The sequence below is a fragment of the Peromyscus eremicus genome, chromosome 4 (assembly GCF_949786415.1).
Source record: "Peromyscus eremicus chromosome 4, PerEre_H2_v1, whole genome shotgun sequence".
Taxonomy (NCBI): domain Eukaryota; kingdom Metazoa; phylum Chordata; class Mammalia; order Rodentia; family Cricetidae; genus Peromyscus; species Peromyscus eremicus.
The window spans coordinates 1,246,283-1,273,083 of record NC_081419.1 but is presented as its reverse complement, the minus strand read 5'-3'; the positions used below and the strand labels follow the sequence as shown (position 1 = coordinate 1,273,083).

At 51.7% G+C, this 26,801-nt stretch overlaps 1 protein-coding gene across 1 annotated transcript in view; it reads left to right on the top strand.

The window, feature by feature from the left end:
* Positions 1-26,801, top strand: part of Vav2 (vav guanine nucleotide exchange factor 2) — a 174,775-nt gene that overhangs the window by 80,554 nt on the left and 67,420 nt on the right. Inside the window, exon 3 of the mRNA XM_059259872.1 lies at positions 11,513-11,571. Within this exon, the coding sequence (XP_059115855.1) occupies positions 11,513-11,571 (59 nt within the window). The remainder of the gene's footprint in view (positions 1-11,512; positions 11,572-26,801) is intronic.

The window sequence follows — 26,801 nt, the reverse complement described above, 5'->3', positions numbered from 1 at the left end:
GCAAACCTTTTCCGTCCTTAATTTACTTCTCCGCCAGGAAAAGCTACCCGTACAGTCAGCGAGATACTCAGCTGTCACTCCAGAGGCATGCTCGTGGTGTCCTGGCCATTAGTCCTCGGGCCATGTTAAGCCCCTCCAGGTCATGGCTCCATCACCTCTCACCGTGAAGCCAGCTGCCAGTTGGATGAGCGTGAAGCTGGAGTGAAGCGTATGCTTCCTAGAGATGCTGTGGACACAGCTCCTCTGGAGGCTCAGGCGGCTGGCTCCGTCTAGATGCTTCCTCTTCAAAGGATGAAGTGTGATTTGCTTTCATGTGGCAGCGGAGTGTGTAGCCAATGTGTACAGGTGACAGCTTGGTTTTCTCACTTGAGGAAGGGCGCAGTAACACCGCAGTAGAAAGAGTCTCTAGAACCCTCCACCTTCCCACCATTACCCTTGCTGGACCCGCTCTGCGCACAGCTGTGAGCCTCAGATAGGACACAGGCACTTCTGAACGTCTTCCCTTGTAAAGTAAGGGCTCTGGGAGGGGCTAAAGCTTCTTCCAGCTCAGACATGGGGGTCAGTGCTGGCACGACAGTGATGAGCTGAGCAGGCCTGGCGTGTGGAAGGAGCTTGGCCACCATCTGGTCCACACCCTTGTGTGTCTCTTGTGGACTTTGGGACCCTGAGGCCCCTTCTGGGCCTCCATGGCTTTCTTCCCAGGGCTCGGTTGGATGTGGCCAGGTGTCTTGAGATAGTGAGGTCTGCTTGAGCTGCTCTTCGTGTCCTTAGTGTAATCTGTCTCATTGAATATTGAGACATGTGGAGGGGACATACTGCCCTGGTCACATAGCCCAGTGGGGCAGGTGTGGCCCAGACTCTGCTTCCGACCTGCTTCTCTTCCCGAGGGTCTTGAGGCTGTGGAGGCAGGGTAAGTGGTGGTTTCATTTCTCCACTCTTGCGGAGACTCCGAGTCTCCGGAACAGGGACTGGGCCTAGAACAGGCCTGCTTAGCCTCGGTCTCTCCTTAGTGTGGCCCTGGGCCTTTGGTGTCGGGGGTTGGATTGTCAGTGTGACCGCCATCTCCTCTGTAGGTGAGTGGCAAGCCCACAGTGGGTGTCAGCTAGAGGTTGGGTGGGCTTTCTGTCCTCCACGGAGCTGCAAATCCTGCCTTAGTGACCGTGTGGTGCTTTTGGAGACTGTGCCTGTCCATCAGCCACTGTCATCAGCCTCACATCCAGACGGACAACTGGCCTTTCTGGGCAGGAAAGGTTCAGGAGTGGGGCCCTCTTGTCAGAGGGCTGTGCAGGCTTCTCAGCAGGACCCCCTGGGCCTCAGGCCTCCTTTGTAATGGGGAACCCTGCAGAACTGCCTCGTTGGGGTTTGAGAGAATCAAGGAAGCACTCCGGGCAAGGAGTTGGCAGGAGGCTGGGGCCGTGCCCCCGTCACGTTAAGCAGACAGGAGCCTCAGGCTGCAGACGGAACCTCTATCCTAGACTGAGTTCTGCCTGGAAATTGCTGGGTGGCCTCTTGGTTGTTGTCATCCCCTGAGCTGGTTTTAGGTTAACTGAAGGGTGTGGACCAGATGGTGGCCAAGCTCCTTCCTCTGAGGATTTTGCTGCAGCGTCCTGGTTGGGATAACTGCAACCCAGCCCTGTCTGGTTATGTCTCAGATCCTTGACTCAAAAGGGCTTTGTGGATCTGGTCAATGCTCAGGGGAACCCTGTGGCTGTTCTGTCCAGGAGCTTCCCAAGTGGGCAATTTCTTTATTGTATATCACACATCTGATAGCAAAGGCTGCTGGGAGCACTGCAAAGGGTGTACTGTGTAGGCTGCTGGGAGCACCGCAAAGGGTGTACTGTGTAGGCTGCTGGGAGCACTGCAAAGCGTGTACTGTGTAGGTAGCTGGGAGCACTGCAAAGGGTGTACTGTGTAGGTAGCTGGGAGCACTGCAAAAGGGTGTACTGTGTAGGTAGCTGGGAGCACTGCAAAGGGTGTACTGTGTAGGTAGCTGGGAGCACTGCAAAGGGTGTACTGTGTAGACTGTTGGGAGCACTGCAAAGGGTGTACTGTGTAGGCTGCTGGGAGCGCTGCAAAGGGTGTACTGTGTAGGCAGCTGGGAGCACTGCAAAGGGTGTACTGTGTAGGCAGCTGGGAGCACTGCAAAGGGTGTACTGTGTAGATAGCTGGGAGCACTGCAAAGGGTGTACTGTGTAGGTAGCCCCAGTTTTAGTAGGAATGAGTACCAGGATTGATTAGTGATGCCTTTCTGGGCATAGCGGGCGGGGTGGTGGTGGTGGTGGTGGTGGTGGTAATACAATGTGTGTGTGATCTGTCATCTCTAGTGTAACAGATAGGGACCTGTTCAGTGGGATGTGGTGTAGGTAGTCAATGGTAGGACCTGAGCCCAGGTCTTGTGTTTCTCCTGGTTTATATTTCTGAGCTAGTTTTATTCACGATCTGAAATTAATTAAAATAGTTTCTATAATATGCTTGACAAATAGTAGGCACTTAATAAGTATTAATGTACTTATGCATCTTTCATCGGCTTCCATGTCAGCCACTGTCTCTGTCTAACAGAGGCCTTTGGAACCTCTCCATTTGGAATAGATGTCCCGAGAGCAATATGTGCCCAGTCAGTGCCCAGCTTCTTACTATCACCCAGGAGGGCAGATAGGCCTCCCCTCTCCCCAAGTCTTGGTTCCTAAGATAAATGCTGTGATAGTCTCTGAGGTCTCCTAGCCAGACTTTTTCCTAGGCCCTTGTCCCTCTCCACCTGAGGACAGATCTCTCCTGCATTATGTCCTGGTTGGTCGATGGCAGTGGGACAGGAAAGGTGTGAAGAGGTGAGGACCGTGATCACTCCACCCTCAGCTTGCCCACCTCCCATCAGAGAGGAGGGAAAGCTATACTCCATGTCCCCACCCATTACAGCCATGGAGACATGAGGAAGCTAGGGTGTAGGAGCTGAGAACACAGGGAGGAAGCCAGGGGTTGCTGTTCTTCAGGCCGGCCCCCTGCCCCTTGCCAGGGCTTAGCTGGATATGAGGTCTAAGCCATGTTTGACCAGCTCACCACCCAAGTTCCACGGTTGTGGGTGGTGTTGCTGTCACAGCTAACATCCTTTGGGTCTTCTGCTCAGCCACCTCCGTGAGCGGCTCATTCCTGCTTTTGGTCTTTCTGTGCCCTGGACAAGATGTGATCAAGAAGACCTTTCAGGCTGGATCTTCAGCTTTTCGTTTCTAATGAGGAGTGGGACAGATGCTAGAAGGGGAGCATGGCTCCTCCAAAACTGTAGCCAGCTGTGTGTCCAGGTTAGGGCCTTTCTCCACTTCCCAGATGTCTGCATCTGGACTTTGAGCCATAGCCAAACCCAGGCCTCCACAGGCACAAGGTGAAGTCACATTGGCTCTCTGGGTTCTGCTTTTCTCAGTGTAAAATAGGGCAGCCATTCCTTGTGTGTGTGTGTGTGTGTGTGTGTGTGTGTGTGTGTGTGTAGACAGAAGAATGCAGTGCAGAAATCTTCAAGGGTGGGTTAGCCAACTTGGACTTGTAGGCCAAAGCTGCACTCAAAAGTTTCTTCTTTTCCTTCGTCACGAGGGCCTGGCAGAGGGATCCCTGAGTCCCCATCCATCCATCCATCCATCCGTCCATCCGTCCGCCCAGCTCTTCTAAGAATGGCCAGGAATTCCTTTAATATACTCCATTCTGAAGTTGCCATCCCTCACGTGTCTTGAGTAGTGACATTTTTCATCCTGCCACTCAGCTGCTGTGGGGCCCATGAATTGGCTCATCCTGTCTTCCCCAACCTGCTGACTCCCTTGAAGAAACACACCAGTGTTGGACACTGTGACATCCCACAGCAAAATGCTGTGGATGAGAAATGGCTGTGTCTCTGTTTGCTTTTGTTTTTCCAGCTCATTCTGGTGGAAGCTTGACTGCAAAGCTCTGATTATACACGTTTCATAATTAATCACTTCTTGCTGGCCAATTGTCATTCCAAAGACAGCACCGCCAAGTTTTCCCTGACCTTGCTTTTGATGTTTAGAAAAAGGGGAAAATGGGATGGGTATGCGGGCTGGGCTTGGAAAGCAATTTATGGTGATTTGCCCCTGAATATGCAAGCAGTATGGGCTACAGATTTCCACAGCAGATAGGTGAGTTTCCGGGGCAACATATTCAAATGAGTCTCATAATCGTGCCATTTGACTCGTGCGTTCAGATGAGTGGTGGTGGCTGATAAGGAGTTTGCCACTCCGGCTAGGGCTGAGCGGTCCCTGCTTATTGATCCTTAATGACAGTAGAGAGATGAGGACAGGAAACTCTCCTGATCACACAGCCTCTCCAAGCAAGCGGGGTCGGCAGATGGCACATTCCCCAGCCCTCGTACACCGTGTCTCCAGCCAAGGCTCAGAGCAGCCGGAAACCCTGGCAGGCTCGGCTCCTGTGTCCTTTTGAGGGCAGCTACTTCTGCTGGGGCAGTGGAGTCCTGTTCTCATTGCTTCTGCTTGATTGGATGGATCATGCTCCTGAGGTCTGGCTGGAGGAGTGGCTAGTGGAGAGTTACAGTGGGAGATTAAGGTGCTGTGTGACTATATCAGCCCTGGCTGCTGTGACAGATAGTTCTGGACTGTGACAGCTTCCATAGGAGATAGCTAGACACTACAGAGGGTTGTGGGTGGGCAAAACACGGCAGAGGGCATGTGGCTGTTCCATACAGACCTGCAGGGATCCAGGCCAATGGTGAATGGTGGCTCTACTACTTTTAACATAAGGTTTTTGAGGTCACCCTGGGTATGGGTAAAAGGTAGCCTGCAGGTGAATCTCTTACATCTACTTCTGTCTGCTGGGTAGACCTCAGTAACCACATGCAAGGCTGGGGAGTGTCCGACTGGGACCAGGAAAGAAGGTTTTTGTTACCGGCAGCTGGTGAGGTACAGCCAGTAGACACACATTCTAGGATTTCCCAGTGCAGTCCAGATCGACCTGGGGCAATGTCCTTGTTCTCTCTAGGTCTCATTATCTGAATACAGTATGCTAATCTTGCTGCTTAGCATGTAGTGAGTGGTTGTCCTCAAAAATTAAGAAGGAGGGACTTGGTCATTTTTAGCAGATGCATGCTTAGTTTTAATTGCCAACTTGATAGGATCTGGAATCACCAAGGAAACCAGCTTCCAGGCACACTTATGAGGGCTTCTGTAGCCTCTGGGCATGCATATGAGGAATTGTCTTGATTAAGTTAGCTGATGTGGTATGGCCCATTTTAACTGTGGGCTCAAACATTCTCTGGGAGGAGATCCTGGACTGTGTAGTAGAGAAAGTGGACTAAACACTAGCATTCACGCTCTGCTTCCTGATTGTGGATGTGACGTGACCAGCTGCTTCAAGCTCCTGGTGCCTTGGCTTCTCCAACATGATGGACTTGAACTGTGAGACAAAACAATCCCTTCCTCCCTTAAGTTGCTTTTGTCAGGGGATTTTGTCACAGCAACAGAAGAAAAACTAAGATAATGGAACTTCTTTTGCTAATCCCTTCTACCTTCTCCATCCATTTACCCATCCATTCATCCATCCATCCATTCATCCATCCACCCACCCATCCACTACTGCTTATCCATCCAGTAGCCCGTCCATCATCCATGCAGTCTACTCATCTATCCACTTATCTAATCATCCATCTACTCACTTGCCTACCCACTTATCTATCAGTACATCTATTCATTTATATACCTATCCCTTATCCATTTATTCATCCACGCATGCATCCATCCATTTACTTACCACCCATCCTTCCATCCACCACCCGCTCATCCATCCACCATCTATGCATCTCTAGCCACTACCCATTGTCTGTCCACCCACCCACCCACCCATCCATCTATCTACCTACTCACCTACCCCATATATCCATCAATCCATCTGTCCATGCATCTGTTCACGATTCACTCATCCATATATCTCTCTACTCATCATTCACCCACCCATCTATCCTTCCATCCACTACCCACTCATCTATCCAATAACTCATCCATCATCCATGTATCTACCCACTACCATTCTTACTCATCCATCTATCCAGTCATCCACCCATCCATCCACTCACTCAACTACTCACTCATCCACCCACCCACCTACCCATCCATCTTTTATCTATTACTCACTTATCCATACAGATATTCACCCATCTACCCATCTGTCCATATATCCAACCACCCACCTATCCATCCAATCTACCCATCTGTCCATCCTTCCATCCAGCCATGCACTCATCTATCTATCAGACCACACACCCACCTACTCATTTATCCATCCATGCCCCGCCCCCATTAACATCTGCCAATTGACCTCTATGTGCTAGCCACTTGGAACACAAAGTTAAAGGCCATGGCTTCACATGCTAGTTCATTTCAAATTAGTCTTTTCTCTAGAATATTTCTTGTTTCTTAAGAGTGAGCGCCCCCCGTGGATGTAGTGAGAATTGGAGGAGGGGGGGTGCTATTGTACTCTGGGATGATGTGACCATAGCATAGTGAGCTTGAGTGGTCTTTTGTGTCTACTTTGTGACTGGGCTCTGTGTCTTGGGTTTTAATAATGTGTTTAGGGAGGTTTGTGTAGAGCTTACATCTATAAGGTATAGGATGTGGGGTGTGGGTAGATGCTGACAGAGTCAATCAAGGACAGACAGGACTCCTCTCTCCAGTGACAGTGGCTGCTGACATGTTGTGAGGTGTCTGTCAGCTCTTTCAATGGGCGTGCATTTTACTTTTTTTTTTATGTGTATGAATATTTTGCCTGCATGTGTATTTGTGAACATGTTTAAACAGTGCCCATGGACACCAGAAGAGCATGTTGCATCCCCTGGGACTGGAGTTACAGACAGTTGTAAGCTGCCATCCATGCATGTGGGTTCTGGGAATTGAACCTTATTTATTATCTGAAAGAGCAGCAGTGTTTTTTGTTTTTTTTTTTGTTTTTGTTTTTTTGTTTGTTTGTTTGTTTGTTTTTCGAGACAGGGTTTCTCTGTGTATCTTTGGAGCCTTTCCTGGAACTCGCTCTGTAGCCTAGGCTGGCCTCGAACTCACAGAGATCCGCCTGCCTCTGCCTCCCCGAGTGCTGCCTCTGCCGCCCGGCACAGCAGCGTTCTGAACTGCTGAGCTCTCTCTCGTCAGCCTGACTTGCACACCTGGTCCTGTATGGTCTATATTTTGGAAACCGTTCCTTTCACATGCAGGGTGTATTTCCAAGCATGTTCTGCCCAGTGGTCCCCCTTACAGCATCATTTCCCGAGGGGCTTGGAGTCCCTGGCTGTGATGCACTCTGCTCCATTTCCCTGGAGCCCTCGGGTTGTGTAATTAGGATGCTGCCAAATTTCCCAGCACTTCGAAAGTGCTGCAGGGGACACTTCTGGGCCCAGATCACTGGACAAACAAGGGAGAAACACAGTCATCTTGAGAGAAAAGCCCTGAGTTTTAAAACCCCCTTGGAACTGGGATTCCGGTCAGGCCCCCCACTGGCTGCCCTGCTCCACCCTCTCCACATCTCTCCAGCTGTCCAAGCAACTGTATAAGATGTCTCACACTCACCCTTTTTGGGTATGTTGACCTTTTGGGAAGGTACTGGGAGGTGACGTCTACCTTTCTAGAATGTTCTCAGGGCACATCCTCACAGATTTGCAGCTGGTGTTTAGAGCCTCACATCCCCTAGGATCCCCTCAGGCATTTGCTGTGAGTTCTGTGCAGAGAAAACTAGGGCTCTGGCTTCAGGGGCGAGCGTTACACGTCTCTGCTGGATCTGTTTCATCAGACTGAGTTGCTGGGGCAAAACCCCCCTGCCAGGACTCTGCACCTGCCAGGACCAGAATGCCTAGACTGGTGACAGGGGCAGGTGCCTGTTGCCTATGGCTGGATGTAGGGACAGTTCTGTCACTTCTGGGCAGAAGGGTCATTTTTGTCATTGAGGGACTCAGTTGCCTTCTACCTGCCTGTTTCTTTGGCCTGGGCAAGATTGGAAGCCTAAAACTCGAAGTCTGGTTGCCGGTGCTTAGGTTGCTCTGGGCTCACAGGACAATGTCATTTGTTGCTTGGTAGTAGGGGGAAAAGCGGGCTTGCTGAGGCCTCCTCTGGGGATGGCTCTCCCATTGACCCAAGTCTGCCTCTAGACCACTCCCTCTCTGTTCTCAGGTCCTTCTTGCTCATTCTGCTTTGCTGTCCAGCTACCAATCTCCTGTGGGCGTTCTTTTGGATGCACTGTCTCTCTCTGCCAGGCGTCCCAGAGGTGGACAATCTGGGTGTGTGTCCCGGTCCTTTCTCTGGCTTTGACCCAGTTTGGAGTGTGACCAGTGTCACCTATTCGCCAGAGAAGGACGCACATCCCAGTCACATAGAACGTGGTGGACAATAAATGTAGATTCTTGGACCCCAGACACTGAGGGGCATTGTGGGGTGGGTGGGAGGCTGCTAGAGTTTGGGCATTTGGAGTTAGAGCACCTGTGTGGGGGGTGGAGCCAAGATTTGCATCCATGATCCAGACCTTGACTGCCACTGCATCCGCTAGACTGTTGACTCCTTCCTCCGGTGCCCACTGTGCCTGTTTGGATATGAGTGAATGGCCCAGTGAGTCCAGTGTCTGGGAGCTGGTGGTGCGGTTGTTTCTGTAGCATGGCTGTTCTCATGGGGCTTGACCGTTTCTCCTTCCTGATCCCTGTACACCCCCAGCACACACCACTAGCTAGGCTTGAGTTCTGAGGTGGGTGAGTGATAACACCGAGGATGGAGCTGGTTGTGTGAGGAGAGAGGGGAGAAGCGGGGGTGTCTCCATTTATTATCAGGGACGCAGCTGGGAGGTGGAAATGAAAGTTGGGAAAATGTCATCATTTGACATTTTCGTGCTCAGAAGTCCCCAGGGGCCCTGGCAGGGAGGCTTTTGATGGTCAGCCGAGAGTGTTAGCCCTGGGGATACCTGGCTGTCTAGTCTGAGAGTGGGAAGCCGCATCCAGGAGCACTGTGGGGGTTGGGAGGTTCTGAATTGTTTTTCTTCTACAAGAGCTGGCTCTGCTTTTACCCTTTACCAAGCTGCTCATGAAGCCTCCAGCTCCGATCTAACCCATGGTTCTCCTGGGGTCCTGTATATGTCTCTGAAGACACTGCTTGGGGTCACTGGAGTCAGTCTCCCCTCCCTGCACACACACCACATGGAAGGCACATAGCACATTAGGATGGAGGGAAGAGCAGCACCCCAGCATAGTTGGCCATGTTTAAACCACTGGAGGGGCTGCCTGGCCTGCCTGCCGCCGTGGCTCCAGAGCTGGGTCCTTTTGTGGTGACTTTTGTCTTGCAGCAAAGTGTGCGTGCCCAGGGCCAAGCTTAGAGCAGCTGCAGGAGTGATACTGTCTCCTGGGACAACAGACACATGGATGTGGCCCCTGAGATTACAGACACATGGACGTGAAGGGCCTACCTCTACCTGTAGGCAGTCGTGGTCACGCGGTCTTCCACCCGTGGGAATGAGGCCTTGGTAGTGAGTCTCGGCTGGCAAACCGGTTGCGGCTTCCTGTGCTGTGGCTGATTGATGGCTAGTGCCATCTTAGGACTCTGCTAAAGTTTTTGTGCCTCTGTTGGCTCATGGGAAAGTATATATCAGTTGATTGGCAATACCTGCCTCAGGAGGCATAGGAAAAGGGCAGCTAGTGTGCCATAGTCCAGCAGCCAAATCCTTCAAGGTTTGCGTTTCCAGCATTCTGTTGGATATAATATTGCCTTAAGTTTTATTCTCCCCTAAATATTTAGAGCCTTTAAAAGCCAAAAATAATAAGAAAAGCCATTTTGCTTGTTATTTGTAAAAGGCCCCTTGTAGAGCAGGCTGGTGGGGGCCACGACTGAGCCAGCTGCACATCAGCCTTTTGAGACTTGTCTGAGCAAATACAGAGGACCGCAGTTATTCCCCATCATAACTTCCCCGAGTCTCAGCCCCGGAAATACAGACACTGACAGGAGGCCCAGACACACACTCAGCTGTGGGCTGAGTCCACCGCCCACTGGGCATAGAAAAAGCCTTTGCTGTGGTGTTTTCCCTTTGAAAATTGCTGCTGAGTGCAGAACAGCCTAAAGGAACCCCAGGGAGTGTGTTCCTGCTGGGGGCTTTGTGTAAATGAGCGCGTCTCTTTTTCTGCTTACCAAGTGTGCACAGTGAGATGGTGAGGCCGGGAATCCAATGGGGTAGCACGTGTGACATCCTCTGAGCTCAGTTTCCCAGGACAGCCAGTGTCTGGTGTCTGTAGAGTGAGCAGTGGCTTACAAGACCATTTTCCTGGTTCTTTTCCCCACCCCAGGTGCACATGAACATGCACATAAAGCACACTTGAGAGCTTGCAGCACACACATGCAGGCATATAAGTAATATGTACACGTAGTTATGCTCATTTACACCCACAGGACACATATGAGCCTGCATGGACACATGAATGTGGCTGACACATGCGTGGCAGTCTCAAGGTCCAGGTTTGTGCCTGGTGCCTGCTATCAGGCATGCTTGGTACCCGTTCATTCTGTTGAGGGACCAGGAACAGGTTCTCTTTTTCTGTCTCTTGTTATGTCACACTGTAGTCTTGGGCCAGCCATTTCCTTCTCCCCTCCCTTAGTTTCCTCACATTGACCTGTGGAGCCTCCGGCTGTGGGCCTCCCCTTCCCCCTGCTTGCTTTCTGTGAGTCCTTAGGAAGCTCTGTGGACTAACAGGCATTTGAGGTTGGGAGAGCTACCTGTCTGGAAGGTCCTGGTTAATTAGGGCTGGACCGGGTTGCTGGGGCTGAGGAATACCCACTGCTGCTTACTCTGTGTTTCCAAGCTTGTGTTTTGAGGAGTCTGTCCACCTTGGGAGATATTACAAAGATCCATGTGGCTCAGTACCTGGAGCTCCTTATCCCTTGACATCCCGACTGGGAGCTGGTGTCTGCTGAGATGTCAGACATGGGGCTGGGGCGTGCAGCAAGGACTACACGTGGATGTCTGTGTCCCTGTGGCACCGCAGCTCTGGTGTGATTGTGGTCAGTCACTGAACCTCTCTGGGCCTCCATTTCTCCATCTCCAAGATGGGTTAGGACTTACTGTGGACATGGGCTGCTGTTACTCATATAGACCTTTCTAGAATAGCAGCACTGGATGAGCCCTTTGTAGTTGTGACCTCGGTTAAGACAGACCCACAGCAGCCCCAAGAAAGCATTTCTTCTCCCTGCTAAAGAAAGCAGTTTGGGAGCTCACAGCTGGGCCAGGGGTTGGTGAAGGAGCACAGCCACAGGAATGGAAACCCATTCCTCTCTGAGGCACCTTACCAAGAGCACAGCCGCTCTCAGCAAATAATAGCGTGGCCAAATGACAGATTGCATGCAATAAACACTGCACCAGTGCTGAGCCTGGAAGCTCCCTGTCGTTCTTACAAGGTGTGCTTAGTTATCAGCTTCCACGCTTGCAGAACACGCGGTGCAGTTTGTGATGACTTCCTGACGGTTTGATGTTACAGAACTCTCTCTTGTGTTCCCAGGTCATCTCTGCAGTGTCCCGACTGTCTCTGCACAGCATCGCACAGAACAAAGGCATCAGGTGAGTTCCGGAGTGACGCTGGGAGGGCAGGCCCTTTAATCTTGGTGCTACCAAGATGAATAGACATCCCCTGCCTGTGGGTCTGAACTAGCTTTCACGGTGCACTCTGGCGGCGTATTGGCAGCAGCCAAGGTTGTGTGGAAGGGGGGCCTGTGGGTTCACACCAGGGAAATCTTGCAAGCATGTTACTGACAGCTGCAAAATCGCTTTCGATTTAGGTAATAAGATCAGCAAATTAACCCTACCACAGATCATTGCCTACCAACCTGAATGCACCTCCTCAGCTCTGGACCAGGGTCCTGGTTGGAGTGCTGGAGCTGGTGTGAGTTCAGAGGGCTGGGGCTGGAGTGAAGTGAAGTGCACGTCTCTGCCCACAAGCCTTAGGGCTCCTGTAGAACTTGTGGAGAACCCAGCCTCTATAGACTGCCTCACTCTGATCTTTATGGACTACACGGTTTTTAGCGACTGATGTTCCTGAGGCCTGTGGCCTCTATCTCTGATTCATGGATTGGATGCAGGGGGAGAGTAGGGTGGCGCAGTTGAGACCTGGTCATTGAAGATTTTGACCTCTGATGGTACAGGTCAGGGAGATAGGTTTCAGGTCACCTGGGGGCACACACAAGCTATCATTTCCTGCTACACCTGAGGGCTCCCTGATGATACAGGCAGGCCAGTGGCAAGGGTAACAGCAACGGCCCCTCCTGAGAGCTGAGCATGCTGGCCACCCTGGGTACAAGTGACATGCTGGGTACAAGGTTGCTATCCACCAAGTGTTGCCTTGATGTACTCTGCTTTGGGTCCTGGGGGAGCATGGTGTCCCTTGGTGGTAGCTGTTGGCTCACTTACACAGAGTCCTAGGTCAGGTGCCATGTCAGTGCATCTATGAGACATTTGTTGCATGGCTTCTTCAGGGCCTTGAAAGTTCCTTTGAGTCAAAGTCTTTTCTTTTTTTTTTTTTTGTTAACCAGAAGGCAGGCTGTTGTACAATGTTTTCAAACAAATCATGAGACAGAAAGGGATGCTTGCAGTGCTTCTCCGGTTATAACAACAAATAGCTGAGAGCTGATGTGATAGCATATATTCCACTTGAGGCGGAGACAGATCTAAGAGTTAAGGCCAATCTGGGTTACATCAAGGCTAGCCTGGGCTACGTTGTGAGACCTCTATCAAAAACAACAGCAGCAACAAAAAGCTACCCTTAAGCAAAAACCAAACAGTAGTAGTAAGTTGTGTCCCTTCAGCACCCTGGGCTTTACACAGCAGCACACACCTGTGGCCTGCCTAGCCTCACTCTGCCGTAGGTTATCCCCGCAAAGTCCGTAAGAGGCTCCACTTACAGACGTCCGGTTGAAAACAGTGCCATTTCTGGACACACAGACACATGGCTTGGAGCTGTTTGTTTGGGAACCGAGCAGCTGCGTGCTCTTTGCCGTGCTGGCTCGTCACTGTGATGTTCTTCGTCACAGCTGTGCAGCCCACCCGGCTCAACACACTCTGCATCGTAGATTCACAGACAACAGTGACATTCTCTCAGCAGATTCCAGCCATCACACTGACCCCGCACAGAGTCCTAAATGTGTCCCCTTGCCCCATCCTATTATAGTATCCCCAAACTGGAGGGTGGCCAGCTGCCGTGGCCCGCTGTCAGCCACGTGTTATTTGGTGACAGTGTAGGGGACAGGGCTGCCTGGGTGTGATCCAGCCGCCGTTCCCTGCCCTTTGAGGCTGAGATGCCCCATGGACAGTGTGGATGGCCTTTTCCGGGGGCCTTACACTTGGCAGTGAGACCCTGGTGGTGGTTTACAGAGGGGTTAGTGTGGAAACATCCCTCTGCTTCCATGATCAACCAGAGAGGCCTCACAGGATGCAGAAAGTTTGAGTTCGTAGCCACGGTCTGTTACAGTCAAGGAGCCATGTTAGTAGATGAAGGAGGAAGGTTCAGGGAACTTGGCCAGTGTCTGAAAGAGAGTGACAGAGGGCTCCTCTCCTAGCAGAGTCCCACAGCTGGGGTTTAATCCTCCAGCTGCTCGCTTGGGACAACTGGCCAGAGCATTGCCAGTAGGGAGCCCACCATGCTGATGGGTCTGCCGTGGTCGTGAGTCATGGGGACACCTCAGCCACTTAGTCTTGGTCCTCTCTACTGTATGATACCGTGTGACCCGAAGCCCCACCCTGAGCCCAGGCCTGGAGGGCTGCCAAGGATCTGGCAGGGGACTTTACCAGACTGTGGTTGACAGGTGAGAAGTCACCTTCTGGAGATTATAGGAGCAAAGCCTTCTTTTGGGGCGTAAGTTTGTGCCACCAAGTATACCAAGTCACCCTTTTATTGACCAGAGCATGAGGAGGTGCTGGGGACAGGTGGGAGGCAAAAAAAATGAGGGAGGAGAGCCTGCAAGGTGGCTCAGTGGGTAAAGGCACTTGCCACCAAGCCCGGGGACCTGAGTTCAATCCTAGGACTTACAAGGTAGGAGGAGAGAACAGACTTGTGCAAGGTGTCTTCGGATCTCCACATGTGCACGGCGCAGGCGCCCCTCCCCTTAAATAAATGTAATAATAGGGTTTGGTTGTTGTTGTTTTTAATGAGGCAGGAACCTCTTGAATGGTGGAGGGTGGCCTTAACCAACCCTAGCCCTCCATGCCTCTCCCAGAGCCTCCCTCTGAATCTCTCATCCTCACAGCTAGACTCTGCCCCGCCTTCTCAGTGCTCTCGCCTCTCTTTCTTGGTCTGACCAACGCTGGATCATTCTAGAGAAAATGGTGTCTTTCAGTTGCCATGCCCCTGCTCCTGTGTGAGCCAGGTGACCAGGACCTTGCTGAGCATGCTGGGTCTGAGTGCTCTCTCTTCTTCCAAATGGGTTGAGATTATCATGGGGAGTTGGGTTTTGTGAGGGCCCCAGCAGCACTTCCCAGGACAACTGCCAGTCTCTTCGCCTGAAAATGCTTCCCGGTGTTAATAAGTAACAGAAGGTTTTGTTTAGCCGAACACTTTTCCTGTTTGAAATCCCACACACCAAGCCCACTGCCCCAGGACTCTCCCTGGATTCCTCCCGGCTGGATGGGAGCCCAGCATGCTGTTTAAAAAAGAATCCTTTTCACAACCCTTGCACTTTGTATAATAAGCTGATTTTCTGTAAAAGCTTCGATTATACTTCTCATAGGCAATGAATTAGGGACTTAGTCTGAGCCTCACCCTGCTTAGCGGGGGGATCAGACATGGGGTGGAGGAGAGAGGGAGGGGCAAAGCAGCCCAGGAGTGTGGAGGCATCTTTGTCCTGGCCAGAACCCACCTGAAGCCTGGGGTTGTCCTAACGTGAGGTCGGAATGGCTAGAAGGAAGGACATGTTACCAAGGCTCAGGAAGGATGCTCCCACAGCCAGGTGATGTCGGGTAAAGATGCTTAGTTATGTCATCACCCCCCGGGGTTGCTTTAAGCCTATGTGATGTGCAGCCCTGTACCCACAGGCTGTGATAACCCACAGGCTACAGCTCATTAGGGGAGGCTGAGTGGTGCCTCCCATCCAGCATCCACCATCCTCCTAATCTTTGGGCACACACTTTGTAGGTGTGACAGGGAAATCAATCCCTACAGCTGTGATGTTTGCAGGTGCAATGAGTGTTTGAGATAAGAAGGATCCAGGGAGGCAAGGTTCAGAGAGTCAAGGATTGGTGATAGATACAGAGGCTGGGATAATGTAGTGTCTGGCCTGGGATATAAGCCAAGCTAGCAGCCAGAAAGGCAAGGAAAGGGTTACTTCTCCCCTGGAGCCTCCCAGCAGGACACAAGGACCTGTTTTGGATTGTGGCCTCCTGAGCCATAAGATAGTAAACTGTGTTCTTTTTATGTCCTGCAGTTTGGGGTAACTTGTTACTGCAGCCAGGACTCACAGAAGGCCACCTCTGGGGCAGATCCTCGGGGCTTGTGGGGTAAACTCGCTTCTCCCTTAGAAGACTGCTCCTTGGAGCAGAGCTACCTTCCCGTTCTGGAGCACTGTCCCAGACCAGCCCCACCACATTGCCTGCTCTTTGACTTTAAATCCTGAGATAAAATTCACGCAACATGGGGCCAGAGGGATGGCTCAGTGGTTAAGAGCATTGGCTGCTCTTCAGAGGACCTGAGTTCAATTTCCAGCACCCACATGGCAGCTCATAACTGTCTGTAGCTCCAGTTCCAGGAGATCAGATACCCTCACACAGATATATGTGCAGACAAAACACATACAAATGAATAAATCTTTAAAAAAAAATTCACACAACATAAAATGACCTTGTTTCAGACACAGGGTCTTATGTAGCATAGGCGGCCTTGAACTCACTATATAGCTGACTTTGAACTCCTGATTTTCTTGCCTCTGTTTTCCCAATGCTGGGATTATAGGTGTGTGCTATCTCACCTGGGTAGTATGATCATTTTAAAGTGAAGTTTGGTCAGATGGTGGTGGTGCACACCTTTAATCTCAGCACCTGGGAGGCAGAGACAGGAGGATCTCTGAGTTCAAGGACAGCCTGGTATGCAGAGCAAGTTCTAGGATTGCCAGGGCTACACAGAGAAACCTTGTCTCAAAAAACTGAAAAACAGCTGGGTGGTGGTAGCACCAGGCCGTGGTGGCACATGACCAGCACTTGGGAGGCAGAAGCAGGTGGATCTCAGTGAGTTCAAGGCCAGCCTGGTCTACAAAACGAGTTCCAGGGTAGCCAGGACTACAAAGAGAAACTCTGTCTCAAACAAACAAACAAACAAACAAACAAACAAACAAACAAACAAAGAGCACTGACTGCTCTTGCTCTTCCAGAGGACCCAGGTTCAATTCCCAGCACCCATGGCAGCTAACAACTGTCTGTAACTCCAAGATCTGACATCCTTACACATACATGCAGGCAAAACACCAATGCAAATAAAAAAAATAATAAAGTGCATTTGGTAGCATTTACTTCATCCATAGTATTGTGCAATTATACACTTATGCTAGTTCCAAAATGTCTTTAATTCCTTAGAGGGCAGTTCATGTCTAGGAAGCAAGCATCCCTAGCCCCTTGTCACCCATGACCTGTTCTGTGTTCTGAATATTTTGTGCCCACAGAATGACATGCTTTGTGGTCTTTGGGGCTTGCTTTCAAGGTTACTAGGCCATGGTAAGGTCAGGGCATCCCCAATCTTTTTTTTTTTTTAAAGCTTTATTTTATTTTATGTGCATGGTTGTTTTACTGCATTTATGTTCCAGGTGGGACAAGAGTTATGCTTGTGATGATTGTGAACCTCTATGTGATGATTGTGAACCTCTATGTGGGTGCTGGGAGCTGAACCTGGTTTTTTTGTTTTTTTTTTTAAAGAACAACATATGCTCTTAACTGCTGAGTCATCTTCTCTCCAGTTCCTCACTCTTAAAAAAAAAAAAAAAAAAAAACAAAACCGGAATACTGACAGTTGTCTCATCTCCTGGAACTGGAGTCACAGGTAGTGGCGAGCCATCCAATGTGGTGCTGGGAACCAAACCCAGGTCCTTTGCAAGAGCAGCAAGTGCTCTTAACTGCTGAGCTACCTCTCCAGCCCGCTTCTTCCTCCTTAAGGCTCCCACCAAACAGACCGTCCGTCCGTCGTCTACTGGGCCATTTGTTACTGGGTAGGCTTCTCGACTGTTTCTACTTCCCAACAGTTAGAACAGGGCTGCCGTCACTGGTGCTGTTTAGTGGGTAAGCCAGGCAGAGGTCATGACTGGGGTCAGGTTGTGGTTTGGGTGGGAGAAACAGAATGTTCCTGGTACTCAGGGCTGTAACAGCCATCCTTCAATATGAAGCAGATTCTCGGCATATCAGGCAGACACACCCGAATCTAAATCTAAGAACAACAGAACATTGGGAATGAAAACGAATGCCTGGTGAGTCACTGGCTGCTTTAGAGAACCTGATCTTTCATCTTTTTTGGGGTGCAGTGGGAGGTGCTGAGTACCCTCAACAGGTCCAGATTGTAGGTAGAGGGCCCTGTGGATGTCAGCCAGCTCCTTCCTGATGCTTGCTCCCTTTCCTGCCCCAACAAGGCTGCCTTTATGCCTCCAATGGCTGAGAGGTCACCCACCAGCATTCTCGTCCTCACTGGGCACCTCAGATGATAAGGAAGTCCATCCTCAGGTGATGAGGGCAGGGTCTTGACTTCGTTTTGGGATATTTGAATCAACATGTTAGAAACAAAAATGAACCATCTTAGTGTCACGCAAAGAAACACACAGACAAAGGGAAAGTGTCTTGTCAGGGAAATTCTCTTTTCAAAGGGGGTTTGCCAGAACACAAACTGGGCCAGCAACACACTGAGGCCAACACCGCTCATATCTTTTATCCCTGACAGAGGTTATGACTAGGTCTTATCCCATTGGAGGGTGCTTGACCTCACAGGTGGATGCGATTGGCTAATCTGTGCAGAGCGGGAAGAGAAGGCCTAGGAAATAGGGGTCCTTGCCAGGCTGACGACCTTTGATTTAAAAACAGAAAATCAGAGTTAAAACTGCCTTTGAATTAAAAAGACAAACAACCTGTTTTTCACAATCTGGAAGGTGCTAGATGCCCCTGGAGTGAGACCTCTCAGCCCAAGTTGTATGGGCTTTGGGGATCCTGCAGCATGGGCCCTCCTGAGCACTATATGCTGGGTAGGGACCGTCCACCAGCGTCTCAGCATGGCACTAGGTCCCTGTGCTGCTGTGGTCCCAGCCTTTAACCCAGTCCTTTCTCCTGAGCTGACCCAGCTAGCTCCTGGGGTCCTCCCTGCCCCCAGTGTCTCTGCTTTCTTGTTGGCATCCATCCAGTGGGTGACACCCCATTTCCCAGCTGGTGCTGCCTGACTAATTCCAGGTAATTGGACTGTCTGAGAGAGGAGATTGGGATGAAGTGGCAATTTTCATCACTCAGCTGCTCATCTTGCCAGCAAGATGGTTTTAATTGTCCCACCTGGTGACATCAAACATCCTGACCACCTGGTCCTGGCGAACCTGCTGTCAGGGTTGAGCTGGATTGTGTGGCCAGCTTAGTTGGAGGAGAGCCTTTCTCCTCTTTGCAGGACCTCGGGGGAGGCAGCATGGTAGATTGCTCATGCATGATTAGGGTGCTGATCCCCTTACCCAGGGAGGGAGACAGAAGAGCCATCATTGACTGCTGTCCAGCTCACGTGGGACCCCTGGTTGAGTCAGCAACTGCTCCATCATTGATCAGTAACAATGGGGGAAATGACAGGTGGGAGCCACAGGTCTGTCTGGCCTGCTTCCTTTTCTTCCTGAGGTCTTCCCTGTCTTTTCCTGGCCCTTGCAGGGTCATGTGCAGAAACGTATGAGCAGCCGAGGGGTGAGGGTAAGGGTGGGGTGGAGAGTGAGCACACATATCTACATGCTGATGCACAAACACACATGTGTCTCATTGCTGTGAACTCTTAGGTAGGCCAGGATCTGCTCATCCTGGAATCTCTGACAGTGCATCTGCATGTAGAGCAGGACAGCGGGCTTCCAGAATGTTCTGGTAGTGAAGTGGATGGTGTTTCTTGTGGTAAAAGTAGCAGTCGGGGAAAGGTCCTTAGAGGTCCTGATTGGGTAATGCTTGATTTGGGGAAGGAGAGAGAGAAGGGGAGAGGGAAAGCCCAGGACATAAGTCTGCATGCTTTGGTTTCTTTTGTTTTTATGATCCTGGAGTGTTTGTGTCAGCCAGAACTGATGGCAGTTGTCTCCCCCCCGCCCCAGGGGACAGGGTGCGCCTCAGTACAGTGACAGGCACAAAGACTATGGTTTGAGCTGTGGCACCAGCAAGGGCGACGGGAACACGATGGCCCTTGATCTGCGTGTCACCAGACAGAGTCTGCCATACCTAAGGAGCTGTCACTGGCAGGCAGGACTCAGAATAAAGAGAAAGGGTGACCTAGGATGGTGTCAGCAGAGGCTGGCAGGCCTGCCCTCAATCTTGAGGGATTACTTTCTGTCTACCAAACATGTCACACCTGGCCACGAGCTGAGGCCATGCATCTAGTTTCTCCACTGTGGGTAGGGATAGCTTTGTACCAACCCATCTCTCTGCACTGGGCCAAGGATCCTTCTAGTGACCCGTATTCAGGAAGGAGTAAGGTTCTAGGGTAGAGGGAAGATCATGTCTGTGGGGTCACAGGACATTGTCCTCTGCAGACTGCCCTGAAATCATCACCTATTTCACTGGAGAATAGGGTGGAGCCCCATCCAGCCCTTTAAAGGAGCCATTCCTATATCCAGGACCCATGGCACCCTAACCTGGATGCCTGAGTGGTTGGTGGTTGGAGTTATACATCTGCTCTTGCCAGTAGAAACCTAGATGCCATCTTTAAGTGGGATGGGGTGACCTCAGCATCCTGCGTATTGAGATTTCATAAGAAGCAGGCTGCCCTCCTAATCTGTAACTGGCAGAGAAGCTGTGGATTGTATTGGTGCCTGCTTGCTGAACAGGGCATCTCACTGGTGGCTGGTCAAGGCTGGTATTTATAGGCTTGCCTGAGTTGCCCAGGCCCCTGATATTCATCCCACCTCTGGACGGTCATTAGCGAAGAGGGGCTGGGCAGAACTGCCCTCAGGAGGCTGACCAGGGCAGCTGGCTTTTCCCTGGGGTTCTGTGCCCTTCCTCTTAGTCCACTTTCTAGGCTGTCATCAACCATCTCAACTGAGCCCAGGGACAGAACAGTGATTGATTGGTGATGCCTGCCATGCTCTAAGAGGACAGGCCTTGGTTTATCTTGATCACATCAGATCTCCAAGGGAAAGGTCCCTTGGCCTAGGCGGCCTGCCAAGGCCAAGGCCACTGGGCTGACCCTTCATTTCCCAGCAGCAAGTTGGCAGGATGTTGGGGGATGGAGGAGAGCCTCCAGCTGCTGTGACACTCCATTCCCCTCGGCTGCTCAAAGAGGGGAGGGGTCTTGCCTGAGGTCACGTGGGGACTTGGTAGCACTTGGTAGTACTCCTAGCTGCGCCCCGCCCCCAGCTCCCTAAGCAGGTCCTGTCCATATGGTCAGCTTCCCTGTGATTTGTGAAGGAAGTCAGCTGTGTGAACACTTGTAGGGACTGTGGCAAATTCAAGGCCCGCGAATTTATTCTTGTTCCTTCTGACTCTGGCAGCCACTGACACAAACCAGACCAAGCTGTTCTGCTCATGTGGAGTGCCTACAGCTCTGAGACTTGGCTCATGTGGTTCAGGGGGTTGCTCTAGATATACCAGAGCATGGAGAAGAAGGAGTAGGCCCCACAGGGCCGCGGGACATCGCAGAGGACTACAGTGGCTGTGGAGAGGTGGATGAGAACACCGTCATTTTCAAAAGCTGCCGTGTGCTTCCTGTGAGCTTCCCGGGGCTTCCAAGAAACTTGGGGCCGTTTGGAGCTATGAGAGGCACCACCGGGGCTTGGAGAGTCTAGCCGAAGCCAAGAGGCTGGGCCCCATGGTCAAGCAGACCCAATCCTCATTCTTGGTTTCTTCCTGTGGGTGGGACCTATCATCTCTGGTCCCAGAACTGTCACTTAGCAGAATAATCATCCTGTCCACTCTGCATTCACTCAGGCCTGGGCCAGGAGGCCTTGAGGAGGGGAGACCACTGTTCTTCAGCCCATGCAGAACATGGACAGTTCAAGCTTTGTTCTGGGTAAGGACCTGCCACAGTGGTGTGTGGCTGCTGGGGCCTGAGCTTGGAGGCTGGAAAAGTACAGTTGGCAGAGCTCTGGGGCCCTCCCTAAGGCCTGTATAGGAGGACCTGGTTCCCGGGAGACTCATCCTAAGTGTCAGGCTAGATGCCGTTGGTGTTTTGCCCAGTTGGGCAGATGGCCCCTGAAAGAGGCTATGCAGCATGGGGTTCTGTGCTGGCTATTTTTAACTGTGAACTCCGTACAGCCCAGAATGACCTGGGAAGAAAGCCTCTATGGAGGCATTATCAAGGCCAGACTGTGAAACCGTCTGCTGGGTTATCCTGATTATTGTTTATATAGGAAGCCCAAGTCCACTGTGGGTGGCACTCTTCCCCTGGTCCCTAAACCGTGTCAGAGTGAAGAAAGCTAGCTGAGCATAAGAGCAAGCGTGCACATGGCTGCGTGGGTTCTTCTCTGCTCTTGCCTGTGAATATGGTGTGACTGGCTGCCCAAGGTCCCGCCCTGACTTCCCCTCAGGAGTGGACTGTGACTTGGAATTGTGACTTCCCCTCAGGAATGGACTGTGACCTGGAATTGTATGGAATTGTAAGCCCGATCAACCCTTTCCTCCCCCAAGTTGCTCTGATCAGTGTTTTGTGTTTTAATCACAGCAACAGAAATAAAACTACAGCATTAGTAAAGACAGAATGGCTGCAGGGCTGGTTCTACCTGAGGGGGAAGATGCCCTGTGTATTTTTTCCTTTCTAAACCTCTGCCTGCTGGAGGCTTCTTTACTAGAAGAGAGTCAGAAAACTGGAGGCTGAACTCAGTGTACCAGATGCTGAGAAGCAGCATTCCTCGGTTATCAGCCGAAGCTCCGCCCCAGGCTTCCCCAGACAGGGCAGGGCAGAGCAGAGCCCTGTTCTGACCATCCCCTGACGTCAGCATGTCTTCCTCTGCCTGTGGGGCTCTAGACACAGGCCACGAGGGCCCCCGTGGGACTTGGGGGTCAGTTGGAGTCTTGCCCTGTTGGCTCTGGCCCCAGGAGGCTCTGAGTCAGCTGCACCCCACTTCCCTTATCCCTGCCCCTGCTGGCTCTTGGCAGAGGTAAAAAGATCACTGTCTAGGCTATGGCAGTGGCCTGATTGTCCCCACCTTCCAGGTCCTGTTAAAAGTGGCAGAGACCCTCTCCTACTTCAGCCTTACTTCATTGAAGATCCTGGTGGTTGGTCTTGAACTCCTGCACCACCAGACTCTATCCCCACCTGGCTTGTCTCCACCTCGCAGAGCCCTTGTGTTCCTCTGCCCAGGCTGTCCCTGGGGCTATTCTACTTTAAACAGGATCACGGTCCTATTGCTCACCATTGCCTCCTTCGCTAATTGTGTGGAAGTGCATTACCCCCATTTATCAGATGAGGTCACTGAGGCTAGGAACTTGGATCCCCAGCTCCTGGAAGTCTGATTCCAACCCGGACCTCTGAACTCAAAAGGAGAATACTCTTTTCAGGCCAGCTTCCTGCTGCCTTCTGCTGCAGCCACTCAGGCTCCCCTGGGCCAAAGCTGCTCTTCTTCCTGCTCTCTGTTCCCTTCATGGTGTGGCACTGGCCTGCTCCTCTGACACAGAGCTAGCTGGGGGTGTGGCTGGGGGGCAAGGCACACCACTCATCCCACTGTCTGGACTGTGTGGGATGTCGGCTGAGGAGACCGGTCCGTGACCGTCTGTGGGCTTGTTTTGACAGTTGGGGCTGTTTAGTAAAAGAGCTGTTTTTAATAAGTAAGACACCAGGGTTTCAAGGCCTTCCTGCCCATTAGGATGTGGCTACCCAGGTGCCTGTTTGAATAATTAAGCAGTTGTCATCCCCAGGCTTTTGGTGTGCCTTTCAAGTCTGCTGGCTGCCTTTTTCCTGGCAAATGGGGCCAGAGGGGCCTGTGGCTCAGTTATGTTCCCCAGGTGTGGTCTCTGGGCTTCTGACATCGGTGCTGTCCTCTGTTCTCATCCAGTTTAGGCTCTCAGCCCTCATGTCTGGGGAGGGCAGAGCTGACCCTGAGGGTGGTTAGTGGCGGTTCCTTCTTCCTGTGGTCTGAGGAAGTTTCAGGATCCAATGTGGAGGCCTGGCCAAGGCCCGTAAGTCATGTTGTCTGCAATATGTGGGACTTGGTGACTAGTCTGTACCCATTCCAGCACGGAAAGTGTCACCTTGTAGGACTCTGCATGTGGGAATTGTTGCTCTCCTTGAGGGGTAGATGCTGGACTCTAGGCACACCTGAGCTTCTGAGGCCTCTGGCTGGGTCACTCCCAGGATACAGACTCAAGGCCCAGCCTTACCCTTTCTCACATATTGCACAGCCAGACCTCCCCCCCCTCCCCGGGGGGGGGGGGTGAGGGCACTACAGAAAGATTTGGTGAGATGTATACAGACTTGAGGTCATTGTATATGCTCTCAAGGAAAGTACTAGGGAAGTGCTGCTGTCTCAGGCCATGTCACATTGCTCTTGAAATGTCTACAGAGCCTGGAGAGCAAATTCTGGGTCCCACGTTTGTGAGACAGACTGATGGATGACAAGCTGCACCAAAGCCAGGTGCCGATCTGAGGCTCCAGTCCCTTCTGGGGTCATCTTCGTTTCAAGGCTACGTTTTTCTTCAGGTCCATCATGGGAAGAAGCAGCAGGGTACAGGAGCACCTGGAGGTCAAAGGCCTCTCTATTGTGAGGGGACCTGGGTGTTCCTACAGGCTTCCTCACGAGAAGGTTCCTAGTAGCCAGAGCTGGTGCTCACAACAGCTCCAGGGTTTGCAAGACCTGAGACTTGAGACCCAGCATAGTGGGCTTGTAGGGTGAGCAGGTCAAAAGTGGGGGAGGGATCTACACCACCACATAAAGGATGCTCAGAGGGGGTGTTACTCGCAAGAGAGCTTTTCCTGATTTATCTCAGTGTAAACAATTGTGCTAACTACCGTTTGTAGTGTGACTCAGATGGGCAGAGCCAGGAAACTCAGATATTCTTACTCTCAGGGGCCTAACTCTTGGCTCCTGCCTCTGGATCCCCCACTGGGATGAACCAGGTAGAGACAGTGGGCTGTGGCCTCTCCCCAGTGCTCATTTGTGTGTGGTGGAGTCAAGGGCAGCGGCTTGGTTCTGGGCCAAGGTTGTTTATAGATGCCGGTTTGGGAAGCTGTATGTACAACACTTGCCTAGCTTACAGAGGTGAGAAAGGCTGCCCTCATCTGGGGTGGAGGAATCCTTGGGTAGGGAAGGTCCTTTCGAGTGGAATCAGTCATACAGCTATATTCCCAGGCTGGTTCTGAGTACGTGGAAAGGAGCAGCAGGGCAGGAAGCTCTGGTCACAGCAGCTTTGTGTCTCCTGGGTCTGCAGTGTCCAAGCTCAGCGCCCCATGTGAATTGTTCTCATAAAGCGCATTCCAGGTTCTGCTGCCTACTCCTGGCTGCAGGAACGGTGGAGCTACCTGCCCCCTCCCCCCAACATTGGCACCAGCACCACAGCCTGCTGTTGAAGGAGGGCCTCTGGGGCCCTCTGGGGTCTTGACTCTGGCCACTAACAACCTGCTGCCGATACAGGCTGTGGATGGAAGCACTTGGAGGAGGTCACTCTTCAGAGATGAGCACAGAAGTCGTAGGGTAGAAACCGCTAAGCCCCAACTGTTCCTGGGGCTATGACAAGTGGCCAGCTTCAACAAGTGTCTTGTGCATACCTTGGAAGGGGAGGGGGCAGGAGGGGAAGGAGGAGAGGAGGGACTTGTTGAAAGCAGGGATTGAATTTCATTTTAAGTTTGAGCTTGGGTGCTCCCTTAATTGTCTGTTTTCTCAAATCTCTTTCCTCTGGCCAGAGACACCTCTGTGCCGTCAGGCGAGGCTCCTGGGGTACAGTAGCTGGATCTTTGGATACAGGGGCAGCTCCATGAGGCAGGAGGGTCAGGCTGGTGCTGGTGCTGAGGAATGCTGCATTGGGATTAGATGCTGCTCAGGAGGTTGGGCTGCTGTTCAGCCCCAGATGCTGGGGATTTCTTGCCTGCTGTGGTTTTCTTCCTGTGAGGCTATCCGCTGAATCCCCTTGCCAGTTCAGGGGAAACTTGGCTTCCCAGAAGTGGGCACGAGGAAGTGAGTGTTCGGGAATATTCTGATATGGAGAGAGGACCTCACCCACGCTGGGAGATCTGGCTTGCTCTCTCTGCTTGTGTAGGTCAGAATGTGTTCTGTGTAGACTCAAGAGTGGCCTCTTTTACTTCTTATTCTTTCTTTTTAAACAACATTGAGAATGAGACGTGCAGAAGTCAGAGGATTGTTGGACAGTTTGCAGGAGTCAGTTCTCTCCTGCTACCGTATGGGTCCTGGAGATCAAACTTAGGTCCCCAAGCTCAGTGGCAAGTGACCTTGTTTGCTGAGCCATCACACAGGTCTCCTCCCCCTCTTTTAACAAACAGGAACAGATCAACTCACTAGCTAAAGCCCAGGTGCCTTGGAAAGCCAGGGCTGGGGAACATTGAGATGGAGGTTGGCGCCTGAAGACAGAGGGTGGGGTGCAGAGTGATCTCAGCCAGGATCTGCTTCTACCTTTACTGTGCTGGCAGTTGTAGCTGGAGTGAGGATTGGGAAACCCTCGCTCCTTCCCAATTCTCTGTACAAACGTGGCTCCCCCGGGGCTCAATCAGGCTGGTACATTTGCTCCCAAGAGCAGCCGCAAATTCTTGCTGTTTCTCAAGTACTCTTTGAAAATGCCCCCCTGATTCTAGCCTGAGGTTGCTGCTTGCTGTGGTTTCAGAGAGAGAACAGCGTGAGCGAGGACTTTGATAACTGTACCCATCTGTCCACGTGTTCATTCTCCCACATGGCGAGCCATCTCTGAGTCTAGTCACTTCCTCCGCCATCCGTATACCCACCCGTCTGTCTCTTCACTCACCTCTCCACCCATCCCCCTCCCATTCATTCATCTGTGCCATTGTGGTGCTAACCACTTTGCTCTTAGACTTGGACCTGGGTAGAAAATGAGTGGTCAAGTCTTCACACACAAGGTAGGGTTTGCATCGAGTCAAGGGATGCTGGGACTTAGGTGTGTGGGGTGGGCAGACTTCAGACAGAGGATAGAGCTGTGCAGAGGCTGAAGTAGAGCCAGCATGGCGGCTGCTGGAGAGGGAACTGGAAGAGGGGGTGCCGGCACAGCCTCCCACACAGGCTGGATTCTAAGCCTTATGTAGCTCTGGTAGGCTGCCTGGCCTGCTTGTCCCACCCGGGCAAGTCGCCTGTCTTTGTTTGGCTGTGACAGAAATTAATTGGATTTGTAACTTTGTTCTCTAGGGCTTTGTGGCCCCAGCTAGTGACGCTCCAGTAAAAGTAGTGAAGGTTTATGGGCATCGCTGTCCTTCTCTCTCCTTTAACGGGCCCGTTTTAGCGCCATTGGGTAGGGCAGGTGGAGGAAATGGCAAGAGAGGGCGGAAGCAATACCGAAAGAGACTCCTAAAAAATGCAGAAAGGAGAAATGTAGGACAGCCATATGTGCAAGACTGTTAAAGAATTCAGAGATTGAAACATAAGACATTGATGCCCAGCACCAACCCAGTGCCTCCTGCTCCTCTCTCCCCTGCACCTCCTCCTAATTTGTGTGTGTGGATGTCA